The sequence below is a fragment of the Aquarana catesbeiana genome, linkage group LG01 (genome assembly GCF_042186555.1).
Source record: "Aquarana catesbeiana isolate 2022-GZ linkage group LG01, ASM4218655v1, whole genome shotgun sequence".
In the NCBI taxonomy this organism is placed as follows: Eukaryota; Metazoa; Chordata; class Amphibia; order Anura; family Ranidae; genus Aquarana; species Aquarana catesbeiana.
The window spans coordinates 653098597-653119397 of NC_133324.1; the positions used below are offsets into that span (position 1 = coordinate 653098597).

General features: G+C 44.5%; 2 protein-coding genes across 5 annotated transcripts in view; one reads left to right on the forward strand and one right to left on the reverse strand.

Annotated features, from left to right (window-relative positions):
• The window catches only part of TRMT10A (tRNA methyltransferase 10A), a 29073-nt gene extending 22189 nt beyond the window's left edge, over window positions 1-6884 (reverse strand). For 2 of the 3 annotated variants that reach the window (XM_073601463.1, XM_073601446.1), the window contains exons 1-2: window positions 6760-6884; window positions 4454-4675 (exon numbers count right to left, since the gene is read on the reverse strand). In XM_073601463.1, the coding sequence (XP_073457564.1) occupies window positions 4454-4632 (179 nt within the window). In that variant the 5' untranslated portion in view covers window positions 4633-4675; window positions 6760-6884. Of the gene's footprint in view, window positions 1-4453; window positions 4676-6754 lie in introns of all 3 variants that reach the window. The other variant, XM_073601454.1, reaches the window with a different exon arrangement.
• A 9-nt stretch (window positions 6885-6893) lies between these two features.
• The window catches only part of MTTP (microsomal triglyceride transfer protein), a 107670-nt gene continuing 93762 nt past the window's right edge, over window positions 6894-20801 (forward strand). The window contains exons 1-2 of one of the 2 annotated variants that reach the window (XM_073601433.1): window positions 6894-6909; window positions 15749-15982. The gene's annotated coding sequence lies outside the window, so the exon portion shown is untranslated. The other variant, XM_073601424.1, reaches the window with a different exon arrangement.

A 20801-nucleotide genomic window follows, 5' to 3' on the forward strand; every position in this document is an offset into this window, starting at 1 on the left:
ACTTTCTAGACCCCTGTGGCCCCTCTCTAGCCTGGGGGGGAACATTCAAACATGAGAAATCCCCCTTTCCATCTTACCTGTTTGCAGCCTGCTTGAGACGCTGGGACATAATCAGCGATGAAAACACCTGAGACAGACAGTCAACATGTGCAGGTTTGTGCTCTTGGCAGCCCCCGGTGGTCACAATAGGCATAGCATGCATTTACCTTAAAGGAGAAAAGCCACTAGAACTCAAAAATTCTGTGGAATCTCCTCTTACCTTATCCAGCTGCAGGGTGCTGTTTACACAGACCCAATCTTCACCTCTCACGGTGGGCTCCGTTTGAAAAAACCGTCAGAGACTGGGGCCCACTACGAATAGGGGGATCCAACAGTTCTGGGACCGTAAAGCACCTCGCCAGAAATTAGGAAGTTTAAAGCCATTTTCTGATCTGCGGGGTCCAGCTCTCTAAAACGAGAAGCATTACGGGTAAAACCTCGTTTCTTCGGACACGAGGCCTGGGTACCATTCAATTCGGCCATGAAAAGACACTTTGAATGGATCCGGTTCGCCTGGCTTGCCCCAGTATAGGATATAGGATATTCCCTTTGGAGCTCCAGCACAGGACATCTTTACACGTCCATCACCTAAGACACTGGCGTAAAAACTGAGGTATCCCTGCAAGGGGGAGGGATTATATAGGGGGTTGAACTTCCTGATAGGGTGTGCCAGTGTCCAATCACCAGTGATACCTATATAACCCATCAGTACTTACTGTGGCTCTGTGTCCCGTGATGTTCGAGAAAGAAAACATGTTACACCCATTTCGGGTGTAACATGTTATGAAGGCACTGGCCCCCGCACCTCCCCGATCCCTGCTAGCAGGGGTTCTTCTCCACCCGCTAGCTGTCAAATTTAGATTTTTTTTCTTCTTTTACAAAAGGTTTTATTAGCATGTAATCCAACATAACACAACAGTTTTTAGGTGGTTATTGCGTGGCAAACAAAGAAACAAGGCAAAAAAAATACATAAAAAAGGTATATAGTGGCATGTGTTATACAAACATACAGGTAACAAACCTAATGTCCCGTAAAATTTAACAGAAAAATCGAAGACCAAAATTTGCCTTTCGAAGTGTCCCTGGGCGGATAGGGTATCTATTGTCAGAACGTCCATGCCTGGACATATGCCAACAAATTTTTGTGGTCAGGGGTTTCCCTATAAGGCAGGATACATTGTTTAAATTTGACAGAGATAGAAAGTAACCTGAAAAATATAATGTTCAATGATAACCATGTCGGCCCAGGCTATACCCGACGGACTAATAAAAGGTGTGGATTGAATGCATAGAACATAGCAAAGAGGGGAGAAGGAAACGTTGAAAAAGGGAAAAAGAAGGAAAGTCCAGTAGAAAAGAGGAGAGCTAGGGAAGGGGAAAGGAGGGAGGAAGAGAGTCCACGGGATGTGCGTCAGGGGAGTATCAGATCAGAAGAAGTGTGCCATCAAATCGAGAGGGTTGAAAGTACGTGATCCATGGCTGCCAGGCATGTCTAAAAGGATGGCAGTCAGCTTTTCGTTTACCATGACCTCATTCATACGATTTTTTACTGCTTAAAAACTGAGTGCGGGGGGTTTCCAGGCTTTTGCGATGGTCAATTTAGTTGCAGTAAAGAGATGTTGAGCTAGTTGCTGCTCCAGGTGTGATAATTCTACAATTGGTTTCCCAAGGAGGGCTTCATAGCGGTCCCTTTTAAGGTTCATGTGAAATAATTTACGAAGAATGGTATAAACTCTGACCCATAACCTGCATGCCTTCGGGTTATGTGCCATAGAGCCTTCCTGTGAGCATCCTTGAAAGCAAAGAAGAGTAAGTTGGAATGAATCGGGCCAATCTAGCTGGCGTATAGTACCACCGATATAACACTTTATTGTCATTCTCCAATATAAGGACATTTCTCGAGCACTTGGAGAGGGCCATGGTCATAGACCATAGTCCTCTGGGTCTGTCTCCCCAATTCTTTTTCCCACTGAAGATGGTAGGGCCCCAATGAAGGTTTTTTTTTTTTTGTTTTTTTTTTAGAAATTATGGACGATTATATTAATGATATCATGCCTAGGGGAGTGGGGTCTGGCTCTACATAGGCTCTCAAAAGGAGTCAGGGTGTATGGGGTGGGACGGGATTTGACAAGTTTTTGGAGAAAGCGTCTCAGTTGTAGGTAGCTATAGTGTTCCCTCAATGAGATATCATGAGAAGAGCGTAAGGCGTCAAATGTTAATATCCTAGTGGGGGTAAACATAGAATGAACATTGTGCCTTAGATCAGTCACCCAGCAGGTACAGATATGAGAATGTTTCCAAATCCAGCGTACGCTACTGTCATCTAATGCCTATAGCCACTTTTAGATAGTATTAGTTCCCGCGTATCATGTAATAAATAAAAGCAAGAAATCCTTTGTACTCTTATCTAAAGAGAAAACGTCACCTCGCCAAGAGTGTCTTTAAAAAAAAAAAAAAAAAGACAAGTATGGCCAAAGCTTTTTTGATCATACTTCTCTGGGTCACAGGAGTGTACTTACTTTTGCACTCCCGTGACCCAGAATCATCTGACAGTGGGCAAAAGTCTGCTGTGGGCTGACATCACAGAGCTGCTGCAGGCTCTGAAAGGATCCCAACCATATTGTCAGGATCTACCCAGCTGCCTGATTGACAGCTGGCTCCGGCTCTTTAACATGCAGCTGAGAGCTGAAGCCAGCTGCGACCACTCCCTCTCCAACACAGCATTCCAGTGTGTGCAGGAGGGGCAGAGCGACTAACATTCACTGTTCTCTGCTCAGATCTGACTAAGCAAATTGCTAGGCACATACACTGCAATGGAGGAAGGAGCAGCAGGAGAGCAGTGTGTGTGTGTGAATATAACTGGGTCAGTCCAAATGGGCAAGATGACACAGCCTCTTTTAGGGCTTGGTTATATTAGTGTTGCCCTCTGAAAAGCGATCCACGACAGAACGCTTTTCAGAGGGTGCTTGACAGGGTGAGGATTTGTATATCAGTGATTCTTTCCTCATGTTGTGCCACATCCTGCTAATCTAGACCAAACTAAATTCTCCTTAAATGGACTTTTAAGGCACTAAATCCATAACATAATATATAGTAAAAAGGTTTGTGTTTTATTGAATGAGCATTTATAAAAACATTACATAGAATGTACAAAAACTCTAAAACCACACCAATGTAAAATGATTGGATATGATCCTCCTTCACCCGACGCGTTTCAGAGCATAAACATCTCCTTCTTCAGGGGTATTTTAGGGATCTGATCATAGATTCATATTTCAATAATGTGACAGATGAGCCTTCCATGTTGATTTTTAAAATCAAAATAAGAGACACAAAAAAGGCACTGTGTCTCAGATATTCCCACTCATACAGCTCATCATAGTGCCAATCTCATAGTTGTATAGTATAAGCAGTTTGCTATTTCTGGAAAGGGCCCCCCAGGATAATGGACAACGGAGAGCACTGAGGTCAAAATTGGACAGGGACCTGTATCCTGCAGTATGAATAGCGATAGCAGCCCTCCATTAATGGTAATGATGTAAACTTGAGTATAATGAATGGAGTGGTAGACACGTCCTTCCATCCGGCGTCTCTGCAGGACAATTGACGGAGTGAAGAGGTGCCTTCTCACTGCCCGTTTAACCCCTAAGAGACTGCACCACTGCAACCCTGTGCGCTGGCCACATTCACTTGATTAGGTGACATTTCGTGGGCTGCCCTGACTGCTGAATGTGAGAGAGGGGATAATTTTAGGCATGCCATGATGCAAAGCATGTGTATAAACTGGTACAGCTGCCTTTGCAGCTTTGGCAGGGGGAGTAGGGGGCTTGGTTAGTCATTCCAACACAGCTCAACTGCTTGTTTTTACCAAACTGTTAAGCATAAACAAAGCCTTAGCATGGAACTTCACTCTCTCAATCAATTATTTTTAATCATCATGCTGCTAGCATTATCAAAATAGATGATAGAAAGTAGATCATATTTATTTGTTTTACACTTTATTTTTTTTTTTTTTTACATAACTAGAGTTATTTCTCGGTTTCTTATTTAGGCCAAAATGATGTCATACATCCCAGGAGTCTTCAGGAGGGGAGGAGAGAAGGAGGGGTTCTCTCAGCTAAGCACACCCTCCTGCATGCATGCTTGAGCTAAGGGCAGATGGATTCCAGGAAGGAAATGCTACATGAATCATTTGCTGTTACTCAAGATTGCCACTGACAAATACTTGGGGAGTGTTTTTCAAAGTAATTTTTCAACAAAATAAATCATTGAGACCTGGATAGATGGAGGAGTTTGCTTTGAATATGAAACATTTATTAAATAGTATTTTTGGTTTGTGGTGCTCAGAGGCAGTGGCAAAAATCCACTTTAATGGGCTTGAAGAGAAGGAAAAAAAAAAAAAAATCACACTTACTTTCTGAGCTCTCTTTGATCTTCCCATTGCTTCTGTTTAATCATTTTCTTCATCTGCCTCTTAGACATAACCTCAGGTGCGTTACATGCTCCATTATTTCTTTTGTCATTATCAGCAAATTCTGAAGTACATTTGCTCCTCTCTGGTCTTAGATCTAATGGTTCTGTGTCCATTGTCATATAGTAGTAAATATTCCATGCACAACAATCTTATGTAGAAGTCCTACAAGAGTAAGATACAACACAAGAGACATTTTGTACACCACAAAACACTTGCAAACAATGTAAGGAATGTGTATATGCATTTTTCTATAATTGTCTTTTCATCAAAGTAGAATAAAGTACATTTCCTAACTTTTAGTGCTACATAAAAACACACACACACTAGGAGAAAAATAAAATAAATCCTTACAGCCAAGCTTCCTCTCTAAATGTCGGTGCAGTTCCGGGATTTTCCAGCAAGATCCTGAAATATCTGAGACTCTCCAGCTCTCTTGAAAGGTAGAGCCAGCTGTCAATCAGGCAACTGGATGGATCTCAACAATATTGTCAGGATCCTTCCCAAACTTGGCAGGGCTCTGCGTCATCAGCTGACAGCCAGCAACAGCATGCTATCAGCTGACTCTGGGTCACAGGAGAAGAAAAGTAAATATACTCCTGTCACCCTACATTTGGCTATACTTCCCTTAAAGAGGAAGTAATCCCTGATGGGTTTTTACTTTTTGGGGGGTTTTTTGGCTGAACTTCGCTTTAAGGCTTAATGTACACGGGACATTTTAAAACCTCTCCTGAACAATTTAACTTGACAGATAGTAAACGATGTTTAAAAACATCAGTTTTGCCACGTTTACGTGCCGCATTTTTTTAAAATTCTTTTTCAAATAGTCAAAAATGTATCTCCATTAAAAATGCCTGTAAACGAAACGCGGCTAAACGCGAATTACAAGCTGTTACAGGCGTTTGGCGTTTCAAATGCCTCTGAACATCCGACCTGAATGCATTTTTTTGCTTTCCAAAAGATGCTTCTAAAGTCAACTGCCTATAAGCGACCCTGTGTACATGTACTCATAAGATAACAGAGGAGAGTTCAGGAGCAGCTGGAAAAAAAACAAAAAAAAAAAAAACGCCCAACTGCTCCTAAACATCCGTTTACCAGCAGCAGTGTACATGAAGTGGTTAAACGTTCTTCCCTTTGATCTAAAAATACTTTGTATCTCTTTATCTCTAAGCGCTGAGGAATGTTGATAAACATCATTTGTTGGCCTTTTTTTTTTTTTTTGACAGCTCGGCACTGTTTATATAGAATCACAGAAACGGCTGATTAGCATTGTGAGGGGGGTTGAATTGAGATTGCGATTTAATGATAATTGTGCAGCTCTAGTGTCAGTGAAAGGAATAGTGCCCCATTGTTATTGTCAGTGAAAGAAATAATGTTTAATCATTTATATCAGTGGGAGGAAGCCCCAAGGGTCGGATAAAAGCAAGCAAAGAGCCACATTCGGCCCTCGGGCCACTGTTCGGAGACCACTACTTTGAAGGGATATCCTCTCACTTTCTGTTTTGGCTATGGGATAGGAAAAGAGAGGAAATCCCCCCGATGGGGATTATAACTCTTAAATTGGCCCTAGACAGATCAAAATTCCTGCTGAAGCTACATTTTTATCTGTCTATGGGCAGGCTGGCGATACTGAAGCTGATCCATTGATTGATTTCAGTACAACCAGTTTGTTGGGTTTCTTTCACCTGATCACTGCTGGAGGCTATAGCTGCCAGTAGTGATCATTGTATTCTGCAGGTGGGAAAGGTTCCCTGCTGGCAGAACACAATAGCGCTGTGGGAGGGATTCCCCACCAACACTGATTGAAGGGGGGGGGGGGGGGGGGGAATCAAGCGATTTTCTTGTCTTCCACCCACGGTTAAATAATGTATGGCCAAATGAAAAAGAAGGGTTTTGTCTTTAGCTCTCCTTTAACAGTACATGTCCCCCTGCTATGATTTTTTTTTTTTTCCTCCGGCAAAGCTGAAACTAAGCAGCATAACAAGCTGTGATTTAAAATGGTCACAATGTAACTAGGAAAAAGAAGAAGGTACAGAAGTCAGATATTTCCTGTCTGCATAGTAATGATCATTGGTTATCTAGTCTCAGAGACTGACCATCCATATAGACGAGGGACAGCCAGCAACCATGCCCATAAGCTTAGCCTCATTACAGTTCACAAGAAACACCAGAAAGCAAACATATAAGAAAAGAATTACAGGGCATTCCCTCTGTTTTGTCACTAACTGAAATACCAGGACACACATTACCGCGATCCTTATGCTCCCCTCTAATCCCTTCCTCACTTCCTGAAGCTTCCACAACAACGTGCTAACAGAAGTACAACCGGCGCATTTCTATGACATCAGCCTGTTTGAGGTATTGAACAGTGAGCTAGCGCCATATTTGATTTGGGCACGGTCAGTATCCGGTTCCTATTTGCATATTATACGGGTACACGACCAGAGACTATAATGGGTAATGTGTGTTCTGCCGGTGTTCCGTCTGATAGGTCGCCGATTCTGTCGGAACACCTGCAGTGAAAAGAGTGACTGCTGGGGATGGTGGCGTGTATCTGCTAAGAGTAGTGCACTCCCATTACATTGTCTGGTGTTCAGCCGTTATATGGTAAAATACCATTCTTTTTTTATACCAGATTCGGTTGTTGCCACTTTGTACCAGACGGTTCACTTCTGGTCACTGCCGGTGTTCTGCCGAGAAAGTTCCCCTCGGCGGATAAGGATCCCCCTCTACTGCGCAGGCGCAGTGCTTGCGCAGAAGGAGCCGGCAGAAATAGCCGAATAGAATACAAATTAGCTGTACACGGCGCCTGTAAGAAGGCCCCTCGGGGGCTCGCTTCGCTCGCCACGCTTCGGGCACGGCCTCGCTTCGCTCGGCACTTTTTTATTCTCCCTCTAGGTCCACTTGGATGGTGGGGCTTCAACCTGGACCCAGGGCGCAGGAGCCGTGTACAGCTGATTGAAGATTTTCAGCTTCGGCTATTTTCGGCGGCTCCTAGTTCGTACTGCGCAAGCGCTGCGCCTGCTCAGTACAGGGGGGTCCTTATCCACCGGGGGAACTTTCTCGGCAAGACACCAGTGCTGACTTTATTTTAAAATACTAGTTACTTGTGTAGCACTAAAGCTGGCCGTACATGGGGGGGGGGGGGTTGTACGAAATAAAACTCCCCCAATTCCCCATGTACACATTTGAGGTGAAGTGAGAATCCCCCCTCATGTGATATTGTATTCTGACTCCTCCACCATCACAATACACCGATCAGCATATATGCCAATTGTCCCGGATTTGCCGGGACAGTCACTCTTTTTACTAAGCCATCCTGAGCTGGCCGTGTCCTGGGCAGCGTCCTGGAATCTGGTCTGTAGGTACAGCAGTAACCTATCACTGGGATAAATCTACAGTCAGAATGACATTCCCCCCACTTCCAGCACTTTGCAGGGGTTTAAGAAGAACCCTGGAGGCAATACATCTTACTACTACTGCTTGTGTGGGCGGGATGTGTGCTGCACCAATCACATGGGCTGAATAGGTGAGGAGGGCTGCGGTGGATCAGGGGCAGTACACATCCCACCCACACAAGAAGCAGCAGTAGTAAGATTCTGCACCTCCGGGGTTTTTCCTTAACAACAGCAAAGTGCCAGAAGAGCCCAGAAACTGCGGGGGGATGAGGTAGAGGGAGGAGATGTCATCCCGGATTTTATATTTAGCCCAGTGACAGCCTGCCAGAACAGATATGATCTGTGACAGCAGCTTCCCTGCACTGTTCTGTTTGAGGAGACCATATCTGTGTTATACATTACTACCCCCTGTACTGTGCCCTCCTGCCCCCCCCCCCCGTACTTTGTCCTCTTACCCCCCCTGTGCTGTGCACTCCTGTACCACCGTACTGTGTTCTCCTGCCCCCCTGTACTGTGCACCCCCCCATATTGTGCACTCCTGCCCCTGTACCAACCCGCCTTCTGTACTGTGCCCTTCTGACCCCCACAGTGTGCCCTCCTAACTCCAGTTACATGCCCTCCTGGACCCCCCCCCCCGTACTGTGTTCTCCTGACCCCTCTATTACGCTTTGTTGCCCCCTGTGCCGTTACCTCCAGATCCAAGTATTGTGCCCTCCTGACCTCCCTCCCAGGCTGTGCCCTCCCCATACTGTGCTCTTACCCCCTTGTTCAGTGCCCTCTTGCCCCCCCACCCGTACTTTGCCCTGCTGACCTCCACTCCTCTGCCCTGATGACCCCTGTTCACTGCCCTACTGACCCCCTGTCCTCTGCCTTACTGACCCCTGTCCTCTACTCTACTGATCCCTGTTCTCTGCCCTACTGAAATCTGTACGCTGCCCTACATACTACTGACCTCTGTACACTGCCCTACTATCTACTAACCTTTGTACACTGCCCTACTATCTACTGACCTTTGTACACTTCCCTAAGTATTACTGCCCCCTGTACAGTGCCCTGGATATTACTGACCCCTGTACACTGCCCCACATAATATGACCTCTGTACACTGCCCTACATACTATGGACTTCTGTACTCTGCCTCACTTACTACTGACCTCTGTATTCTGCCCTACATACTACTGACCTCTGTACACTGCCCTACATACAACTGACCCCTGTACACTGCCCTACATCCTACTGACCTCTGTATACTGCCCTACATGCTATGATCTCTGTACACTGCCCTACATATTAATGACCCCTGTGCAATACCTTACATACTACTGACCTCTGTACACTGCCCTACATACGATGACCTCTGTACACTGCCCTAAATACTATGACCTCTGTACACTGTCCTACATGCTATGGTGTATATACACTGCCCTTCATATTTATGACCCCTTTGCAATACCTCACATACTACTGACCTCTGTACAATGCCCTACATACTATGACCTCTGTACACTGCCCTACATACTATGACCTCTGTACTCTGCCCTACATACTATGACCTCTGTACTCTGCCCTACATACTATGACCTCTGTACTCTGCCCTACATACTATGACCTCTGTACACTGCCCTACATACTATGACCTCTGTAGTTTGCCCTACATACTACTGACATCTGTACACTGCCCTACATCCTACTGACCTCTGTACACTTCCCTTTAAACTACTGACCTCTGAACACTGCCCTACATAGTACTGATCCCTGTACACTACCCTACATCCTACTGACCTTTGTGCACTGCCCTACATCCTACTGACCTTTGTACACTGCCCTACATACTATCACCTCTGTAGTCTGCCTTACCCTATAAACAACTGACCTCTATACACTGCCCTACATACTACTGATCCCTGTACACTGCCCTACATCCTACTGACTTCTGTACCCCTATAAACTACCAACCTCTGTACACTGCCCTATAAACTACCAACCTCTGTACACTGCCCTATAAACTACTGACCTCTGTACACTGCCCTATAAACTGCTGACCTCTGTACACTGCCCTATAAACTACCAACCTCTGTACACTGCCCTATAAACTACTGACCTCTGTACACTGCCCTATAAACTACTGACCTCTGTACACTGCCCTACATACTACTGACTTCTGTACTCTGCCTTACTGTATACTGCTCTACCTACGCTGCAGGAGTTGCAGTACTCAGCAGAATAGTCAGTGTCAAATGATGCCTCCAGAATATCTGAAATATATAAAAATAAATTTGTTGTGTATTTGGTGGTTACCCCTGTATAAGATCTTTTAGTATGCCTGTAACAAATAAATGAATAGGCTAACCATATACTCCTTGTAGAATCACGCCCATTTTAAAAGACCACCCCAAATAAAGTACATGCCCCTCATAAAATGGCTTGCTGGACGCACAGGAAAAAAAAAATATCCCTAGACATTTTTTTGAAATATTGTCAGTTATGTGATCAGCACTGCAGGCTATAGCCTGCAGTGCTGATCAAGCTGATTTTATCCGTCAGGCGGTTGAACAGAAGTCAATCAGTAGATGAAGGTGCCTTGAGTTCACGTTTAACAGTTCCCAGTGTTCAGATACACTGTAGACCACTGATGGCACTCGTGTTTGTAGTAGAAATGTCTCCTGGAGGTGCTGTGGTGTCATAACTTCCAAGCTTTTCTTTCTAATCGCCAGTCCACTGAAAAGTGATATTTAGCCACAGGTAGAGGAGTCAGCCCCAGCTTTTTGTATGTATATTTCTGGCTAGTATTTCGTATGTTGTTTCTGGTTAGTGACTCAGGAAGTATTGAGGTCAGAGATAGCCAGGAAACTGGTATTTTCTTAAAGGAGACTACATTGCCAGTCTACATGTTTCCTTTAAAGGTAATTCTACTCCCTAGCTTAAAAATCCCTTCGCTGCCAGAGTCCTTTTTTACATATTTTGCACACATTTAAAAAAAATAAGATTAGTTAAAACCCCCAGATATTATATATTTTCTGAAAGCAGGTATTCTGGAGAACAAAATAGTGGTAGTTCCAAATTTTTATGTCATGTGATATTTACACAATAGTTTATCAAGTGCAAATTTTCAGTAAAAACACACTAACGTTCATTTTAGAACACGCAAATACAATATATTACCCAATTATTTGGTAAAACAGGGGTGTCCAACCTTTTGACCTTCCTGGGTCACATTGGTAGAAGAGGAATTGTTTTGGGCCACACATAAATTATAAAAATTGCAAAAAACAAAAAAATGTATGCAAACACCCAAATTCTATCGCCTCAAAAATGTTTGTTTATTAAATGAAAAAAATCACAGCATAAAACAGAGGTTGCTATACCCTACAAAATCACTCCCCTCCCCCAGAAAACCCACACACTTCCCACCCACATACCTACACCCTCCCACTAAGAATATGGATCCTTAACACTAACTTCCCTACAGGAGCCCAGAGCAGCCCTCCTGGAGAGCTAGAACAGTGCAACCACAACCCCTCCTGAAAGTTGGATGCTCTATATAACAACAGCACCTCAACGCTGATTGGACCACGGTCTGTGAATAGTGGTACTGGTAACACAGGGTCCTGAATGTGGTGACACTGCACCTTAAAGCCACATAAATTACATTAACAATAGGGATATCTGATGAGCAGAAGAAGTCGGGCAAATCACAAGTTAACGCGAAGCTCCAGCCCTCCCCACCAAAAAATTAAAAGTCAGCAGCTACAAATACTGTAGCTGCTGACTTTTACTATTAGAGCACTTACCTGTACAGGGATTCCACTGTGTCCTCACACAAGCCGATTCTGGAATCGGCTCTCGGGTGCTGGCGCCACCATCTTGCGTAAGGGAAACCTTGCAGCTGGTTTCCTACTGCGCATGTGTGAATCATGAGGGCCAAACTTCGGCTGAATTTGCTGCCGCAAACTCATCAGGTAATGGGAGCGGGTACCTGTCAAAACCAGGTACCCGCTCCCACCCCCACAAGGTGCCAAATGTGGCACCCAAGGAGGTGGAGGAGGTAGACAAGCAGAGCTTCCCCTTTTGGGCAGGGCTCCTCTTTAATGAACAATAATATAGATAATGTACCTGAGTAATAAAACTTAATTTTTTTTTTTTAATATATTTTTTATTTTAAAAGTAAAGCAGGGCAACATAAAACTAGTGCAATATTTGACACTGTTTCTAATAAACTAACACATTAATATCTAGTTCGATGGATCGAGTAGCAATTCTCAATGAATTCTCAAGGTGTTCTTCAGATATTTTGGTTCTAATTTTGCCCTTCATGTGCTTCATCCTTGGAAATAGTTGCTCACAAATATACTGTAGGTACTGCTGAAAACTGATGATATGAATAAAGCATGATTGTGAACAGTGGGATATTTGTCTTTGGGAAGAAAAAACATATAAACGTCCAGTAAAGAGGCAATGGGGGTTATTTACTAAAGGAAAATCCACTTTGCACTGCAAGTGCATTTGAAAGTGCAGTTGCTGTAGATCTGAGAGGGACATGCAAGGAAAATAAAAAACAGCATTTTAGCTTGCACATGATTGGATGATAAAATCAGCAGAGCATCCCCTCATTTCAAATCTACTCCTTAGATTTAGAGCGACTGCACTTTCAAGTGCACTTGCAGTGCAAAGTGGATTTGCCTTTCGAAAAAAACCCTCATGGTAATTTTTTGTCAGCCACATACGCTCACTAAGTATAAAACATTTTTACAAAAAATTTTTTTAAAAAAATCGACATTTATAAGTAAGTTTACAATTTTGTGGTGGGCAGCATTCATAGCCGTTGTAGGCCGCAGGTTGGACGCCTCTGTGGTAAAATATAAAAGATGAGGTTGTGCCACAAAAATAGATGCTCAACATGTCAAGCTTTAAAATTGTGCATGCCTCATGATGATGAACATGGTACCCTATATATTCCATAGGCAAGGCTTTAAAGCGGTAGTAAACTGCCTTTTTTTTTTTTTAAACCTGCAAGGCAAAGTTATAATGTGCCAGTGTGCATCGCATACTAGCACATCATGTGAAACCTACCTTAAAACAGAGCCCTCCAGCTGCGCACTGTCACCCCTGACAGGGCTTCCATCTTTACCCGGTCTTCCTTCCGGGTCGGCAGGCTCCAGTCCTTTGATTAGATAAGCCGCGATGACATCACTCTCTTGCATGCGCACAGCAGCTGCTGTTCACGACACAGGACTCTGAAGGAACGGCGCGGGTATGCCATTTCTTCAGAACGCATGCGCCAGTGACACCATCGATGGCTTCACAAGTAATTATCTCCTAAACTTTGTGCATTTAGAAGAAAATTGCTGTACCTGTAGGTAAACCTTATTATAGGCTTACCTATAGGTAAAAATCAAGGGAGTTTACTCCAACAGTAAAGGGGTTGTAAACCCTTGTGTTTTTTCACCTTAATGCATCCTATGTAGTAAGGTGAAAAAACACCTGGCAGTGACTGTCCGCGTACACACGATCGGATTTTCCGACGGGAATTGTGTGATGACAGGCTGTTGGCGGAAAATCCAACCGTTTATATGCTCCATCGGACAATTATTGTCGAATTTTCCGCGGACAAATGTTGGATGGCAGGTTTTAAAAATTTCCACAGACAAAAGTCTGTTGTCTAATTTTCCTAGCATGTGTACACAAGTCCGTCGGACAAAAGTCCAAAGTACAAACACGCATGCTCGGAAGCAAGGAGAAGCCAGAAGCGGTAGGTCTTGTAAACTAGTGTTTGTAATGGAGAATTAACATTTGTGACACGGCAAATTATGAAATCTCGAAATGCAGCGCACATTCTCTTCTTATTCATTGGTATAATAATGAAGCTGCTTTGCTGGTGATACTGATGGAGTTATTGCAAACGAATTTTCAAAGGCTTTTTTTTTTTCTAGTGATATCAAGAATAATATTATTATGTTTTTTGTTTTTTTGGGCAAGTTACCACAACACCATTATCCTGTAGTTTTTAAGAACAAAGATACAGCTATGTTGGTGTCCCTTGTTAATTTTACATTGTAATTTTTTAAAATGTAACTGCCTACTCCCAAACTGTCATTTGAAGTAAAACACATAGCCAAGTATTATTCTTCACAATGTTTTTATTGTGCATTAAAAAAGAAAACAAATAAAATTAGACATGCTATCTGCCAATAGAACTTAACCAAAAAGTGCCTTTTATGCATCCAAAAATATAGAAAATATACCAAATCAAATCACTATTGTTCAACCAAAAAATAAAAGCCTCATGCATGTGTCCTGGTTATTAATATAGGGGGTCAACAATGCCAAGAGTTGATGAAAGCAGGGGTCCGTCATCATCCAGATTATTCTCCTGGAGCTCCCGCAGCAAAGGCATATGACATAATTGGTCACGATTAATAAAGCAACCAATTTTTGGTCCAAGAAATCCTCCTCCTCCTGTTCCTAGACTGGACTTGGGTCAAAGCAATAACTCCAAGGCCAATAATAAATAACACGTTATCTCCTCAGATTCCGCAACATGTCTGGTTGACGAATAGCCATTCAGAAACAAACTGAAAAGCACGAAATGAAAAGCGCTAAATGAAAAGCGTGAAATTAAATATTGCGAATCAACACTCACCAAATTTCTACTAACACGAAATTAGCAGTAGGAGCCCAAAGGGTGGCGCTAAAGAGCTGAAAAAACACGTAGTATGTCACTACGTTCGTGTTTTTTGGCCGACAAGTCCTTGCTGTTTGTATGCAAGACAAAATCCAGGCACACACCTTCAGACAAAAGTCCAAGGTTTTGTCTGCAGAAAATCCAATCGTGTGTACGAGGCTTTAGGCTCCATGCGCACTGGGCTTAAAAAAATGGCAGTAACCTTGCAAGAAAAAATAGAGCATTTTTGTACAGAGTTTAGATGAGTTTAGGAGAGTATTGCGTTTTTTCTGCCAGAAAACTCCAATCAGAAACGCAAATCAGAACGGTTTCTTTTCCTGCCTCTAAACATTGAGCTTAAAATATGCCTGTAATCATCCTAATGTGCATGGACACATAGGATAACATTAAGTAGCTTCTACAAGCAAAATGCAAAACTCCTGTAGTAGCAGAAATTTTTAAGCCAGTGTGCATGGAGCCCAAAGAGTAAACCCAACATTTCATGTTCTTGATATGTGCCTGCTGTACCATGTACTTGTATGAAAAGTATCCTGTTCTCTTTGTTTTGCTCCCTTTGTACAATGTACAGACCTGGCAGCGAATGGGTTAGCAGTCCCTACAGGTCATCATGATAGAGTTAACAGTAAATATTGGCTGGGGTTGACTTACTACAATTGGATAGTGCATCTGGTGCGGCTCTGCATAGAAACCAATCAGCTTCCAGGTTTTATTGCCAAGGCTTAATTGTACAAGCTGAAGTTCTCTTTAATGAGACATCAGGGGTCTTTTACCCCTAATGTCTTACCTGCCTTCCATTGAAGCTAATGGAGCACTGATTGTGCTCCATTAGCTTCTTCATTGGCCACAGCAGCCAGGGAAAGTGAAACCAGAAATCAGAAGTGATGTTTTATATGTCCCTTCCAGGTTCTTTGCAGCTAGGGGAGATCAGCGAGACAGCTGACATGTGGTGTGTACACATACTCCCAGCTGTTTTAGCAGCTGGAAATATGTGTAACCCCCACCCAACATATACCATGCAGCAAAAAAGCTAATGCTGGTTCACCCTTGCAATGCACCACAACACGTGCTCGTTTTACTCCTAATGTTTTAAATAAGTGGTATTTATATTTTTGCACTGTTTTGCAGGAATATGACCTGTCTTTTTCTTCTGCCCTACAGTGTTGTGAGGTTTCTGTATGAGGGATAGGACGTCATAATGCATTACAGCTTGTATTGAAAATCGCAAATAAAATGCAGCTGAATGACAGACGCATATGTGAATGGGCCCTTGTAGTTTGATTCTGACCTTGACCTGTAGGTGGCGATGCTTTTCAAGAAACCTCATGAAGCACACAAATAACAGCCGTTGTGTTGATTCCAAAATCTTCATTTACAAAATCAAAATAAAAAAAGGTAATTAAAATGTAATTTTTTTAAGATAATACATTGTGGAACATTGCTGCATTTATCTACAACAGTAACATTGGGCTAAGTACAGACAACTCCAAAATGCAGTGCTTTTTCTGGCTGTATGTGGCCTTCCCATCCCTGAATACTTCATAGAGATTTCGGGGCCCTTTCTCAGTAATAATATTATTATATATTATTGTTAATAATACTATATTGTAGATCCCTGGTGTCCAACACACAGCCCACCAAATCCCTGTGTGCGGCACCGCCGTGTCCTGGGCTGCAGAGGGGTTCTGGGTGCTAAGATGCTTGCTGCATTTTAGCGCCCAGCATTGAAATATACAGTACTGTCAGGTACGTGATCCTCACCTGGCAGCACAAGTAAAGTCCCATCTGAATAGGAAGAGGGAACATAACATAACATGTGTACATATGAGAACCCCAGCAATTAGCTGCGGGAGGCAGTCCCATTTAAAGCAATGGGAGGCTCCTGGATCCTGCAGCTAATTGCCACCACTCGCATGCGTCTGTGTCCAGGGCCGATCATTCTGAGGGACATAGCAATTACATGCTGCATAGCAATTACATGCTAGTGTCTGCAGTTAGCTACGGATACCTGCAGACTCCCAATGCTTCCAATTGGGCTGCCCCCTGCAGCTAATCACTAGGACCCGCCGCTAGGGTTCATACATCTACAAGTTGTCAGGCCAATTCACAGGTGTGAATGTGACCTTCGGCTTCTTCGTGTTTTACTGACATTATTTTTGACATTATCTTTAGATATCCTTGTTACAGGATTTCTTGGATACATAGCAGATCACAGTTCATCTGCAAAACATGTCAAGAGTCTACCAGCAACCTCATGCATGCCTGCCCTGTAAACTTCTCTTTCAGTTGTGTAGAGTTGGCAGTGGCTGGAAAAGGGTAGTTCAGCCTGTAAAATATATAGGTGACAGTATATGTATTTCGGTCTCTATACTGTATATACCTGGGGAGCCTGTATATATTTATATAATGATGCTTTAACTACTTGCCAACCAGCCGTCGCAATTGTACTGCGGCAGGTTGGCACGGCTGCGCGAATCGCCGTCATTGTACGTCGGACGCTTTAAGAAGCTATGAGGGCAACGGAACCGATGCGCGTGACCGGCGGCCGCGATGTCCATCGGCCACCCGTGATCGCCCCTCAGAGTGCCAGAACGGGGATCTATCAATGTAAACAGAAAGGGGAGTAGAGAGAGATCTGCTGTTCCTAGTGATCAGGAACAGCGATCTCTGTCCTCCTCCAGTCAGTACACTGCCCCCACAGTTAGAAACACCGCCCTAGGGAACACTTAACCCCTTGATCACCCACTAGTGTTAACCCCTTCCCTGCCAGTGACATTTATAGAGTAATCAGTGGCTATTTTTAGCTCTGATCGCTATATAAATGTCACCGGTCCCAAAAAAGTCAAAAGTGTCCGATCTGTCCACCGCAATGTCGCAGTCCCGCTAAAAATCGCAGATCGCAGCCAATACTAGTAAAAAATAAATAAACAATAAATATTCCATGAATCTATCCCCTATTTTGTAGATGCTATAACTTTTGCGCAAACCAATCAATATACGCTTATTGCGATTTTTTTTACCAAAAATATGTAGAAGAATACACAATTAAACTAATTAAGAAATTTTTTTTTTTTTTTTGGATACTTATTATAGCAAAAAGAAAAAAATATTGTTTGTTTTTTTTCAAAATTCTCACTATTTTTTTGTTTATAGCGCAAAAATAAAAAACCGCAGAGGTGATCAAATACCAACAAAAGAAAGCTCTATTTGTGGGAAAAAAAAGGCATACATTTTGTTTGGGTACAACATCACACGACCGCACAATTGTCAGTTAAATCGACGCAGTGCCGTATCGCAAAAAAATTCCTGGTCATTAAGGGGGCAAATCCTTCCAGTCCTTAAAGCGGAGTTCCACCCAAAAGTGAAACTTCCACTCATTTGTCTCCTCCCCCCTCTGGTGCCACATTTGGCATGTTTCGGGGGGGGGGGAGGATACCTGTCTTTGACAGGTATCTTGTTCCCTCTTCCGGGAGTCACAGCCGCGGCTGTTGACATCACGGCTCGGCTCCCTCCTCCTTCCCCAGCCGCCGGACCAATAGGAAAGAAGAGCAGAGCGGAGCGCATGCACAGTGGGGTTCCCGGCGTAAAGCCGTAAGGCTACACTGCCGGGTTCCCTTATCCGCAATGGCGACGGCAGCACCCGACAGCTGATGGAACCATCAGCTGCGATGCCAACATCGCTGGACTCCAGGACAGGTAGGTGACCTATTATTAAAAGCCAGCAGCTGCAGTATGTGTAGCTGCTGGCTTTTCATTTTTGCAGTGTTGGGCGGACCTCTGCTTTAAGTGGTTAGTCCAGTATGTGTATAATAAATAGTGGGATTTTTTATGACTGTATGTTTGAATGATTAGTAGTTTATTGTGATGCCTAAAAAGCAGGATAGCCAACCGTCAGTAAATTACGGACAGTTTGTACAAATCAGTGATTTTTACAACTGTCTGTAAATATCAGGGGCTGATAATTTGTCATAATGTGTTGACTTGTTAAGTGTAAATCAGGCAAATTAATTGTTATGAGTATTGTCAGTGTTTCCATATTGTGTTTATGCTGTTTAAATTTTGATTTTCTTCGTTTTTCATAGGAGTTCTGTCATTTTCAGACTCTCATTAAAAAAATGTGCTCCGTCAGTAACTTTTCCATGTTTTGTCAGTAAAAAAAATGCTTCATAACAACAATAATATCCAGAAAAACTCATTTCAAAAAAGTTAAAAATTGATTTGCATTTTAATGAGTGAAATAAGTATTTGATCCCCTATCAGCAAGATTTCTGGCTCCCAGGTGTCTTCTATACAGGTAACAAGCTGAGATTAGGAGTACTCTCTGAGGCTGGGTTCACACTGGTCCGACAAACGCTCCGACATTGGGAGCTCATGTCGCATGACGTGTGAAATTTAATGTTTCCCTATGGGAGCCGTCCTAACTGGTCCGACACAAGTCGTTCCGACTTTAGAAATGCTCCCTGTACTACTTTGGTCCGACTTTGATCCTACTTCAGCCTATTGACTATCATTGAAGTCGGATCAAAGTCGGATTGCCGTCTTGCATGATCCGACTTTGGCACGCGACTTGTGCTCAGATGTTCTTGAGGGGGAACTCCGCGCCAAATTTTAAATAAAAAACCGGCATGGGTTCCCCCTCCAAGAGCATACCAGGCCCTTGGGTCTGGTATGGATCTTGAGGGGAACCCCCTACGCCGATAAAGGCGGCGTGGGGGTCCCCCCCAATCCATACCAGACCCTTATCCGAGCAAGCAGCCCGGCCGGACAGGAATGGGGGTGGGGACGAGCGAGCGCCCCCCCCCTCCTGAACCGTACCAGGCCGCATGCCCTCAACATGGGGGGTTGGTGCTTTGGGGGAGGGGGCGCGCTGCGGCCCCCCACCCCAAAGCACCTTGTCCCCATGTTGATGAGGACAAGGGCCTCTTCCCGACAACCCTGGCCGTTGGTTGTCGGGGTCTGCGGGCGGGGGCTTATCGGAATCCGGGAGCCCCCTTTAATAAGGGAGCCCCCAGATCCCGGCCCCCCACCCTATGTGAATGAGTATGGGGTACAGCGTACCCCTACCCATTCACCTAGGAAAAGTGTCAATTTAAAAAAAAACACTACACAGATTTTTAAAGCATTTTATTAGACAGCTCCGGGGGTCTTCTTCCGACTTCGGGGGTCTCTCCGGTTCTTCTCCACGCTCTCCGGATCTTCTGCCGGGCTCCTCCGCTCTCTTCTGCTCTTTTGCCGCTCTTTTGCTAAAGCGGAGGAGCCCGGTCTTCAATCTTCTGCCTTCTGCCTTCTGCCCTCTTCTCCTGATGTTGACACGACGCTCTCCCCGGCTGGAATGCTCTCTGTGCGCTCTGCTCTGACTTATATAGGCGGTGACCCCGTTCCCCTTATGCCGTCACAGTCCCTGGGCATGCTGGGACTGTGACGGCATAAGGGGGCGTGGTCATCGGGTGATGACCACGCCCCCTAAAACGTCACAGTCCCAGCATGCCCAGGGACTGTGACGACATAAGGGGGCGGGGTCACCGCCTATATAAGTCAGAGCAGAGCGCACAGAGAGCATTCTAGCCCCAGAGAGCGTCGTGTCAACATCAGGAGAAGAGGGCAGAAGGCAGAAGGCAGAAGGCAGAAGGCAGAAGATTGAAGACCGGGCTCCTCCGCTTTAGCAAAAGAGCGGCAAAAGAGCAGAAGAGAGCGGAGGAGCCCGGCAGAAGATCCGGAGAGCGTGGAGAAGAACCGGAGAGACCCCCGAAGTCGGAAGAAGACCCCCGGAGCTGTCTAATAAAATGCTTTAAAAATCTGTGTAGTGTTTTTTTTTAAATTGACACTTTTTTCCTAGGTGAATGGGTAGGGGTACGCTGTACCCCATACTCATTCACATAGGGTGGGGGGCCGGGATCTGGGGGCTCCCTTATTAAAGGGGGCTCCCGGATTCCGATAAGCCCCCCGCCCGCAGACCCCGACAACCAACGGCCAGGGTTGTCGGGAAGAGGCCCTTGTCCTCATCGACATGGGGACAAGGTGCTTTGGGGTGGGGGGGCCGCAGCGCGCCCCCCTCCCCCAAGGCACCACCCCCCATGTTGAGGGCATGCGGCCTGGTACGGTTCAGGAGGGGGGGGGCGCTCGCTCGTCCCCACCCCCATTCCTGTCCGGCCGGGCTGCGTGCTCGGATAAGGGTCTGGTATGGATTGGGGGCGACCCCCCACGCCGTTTTTTC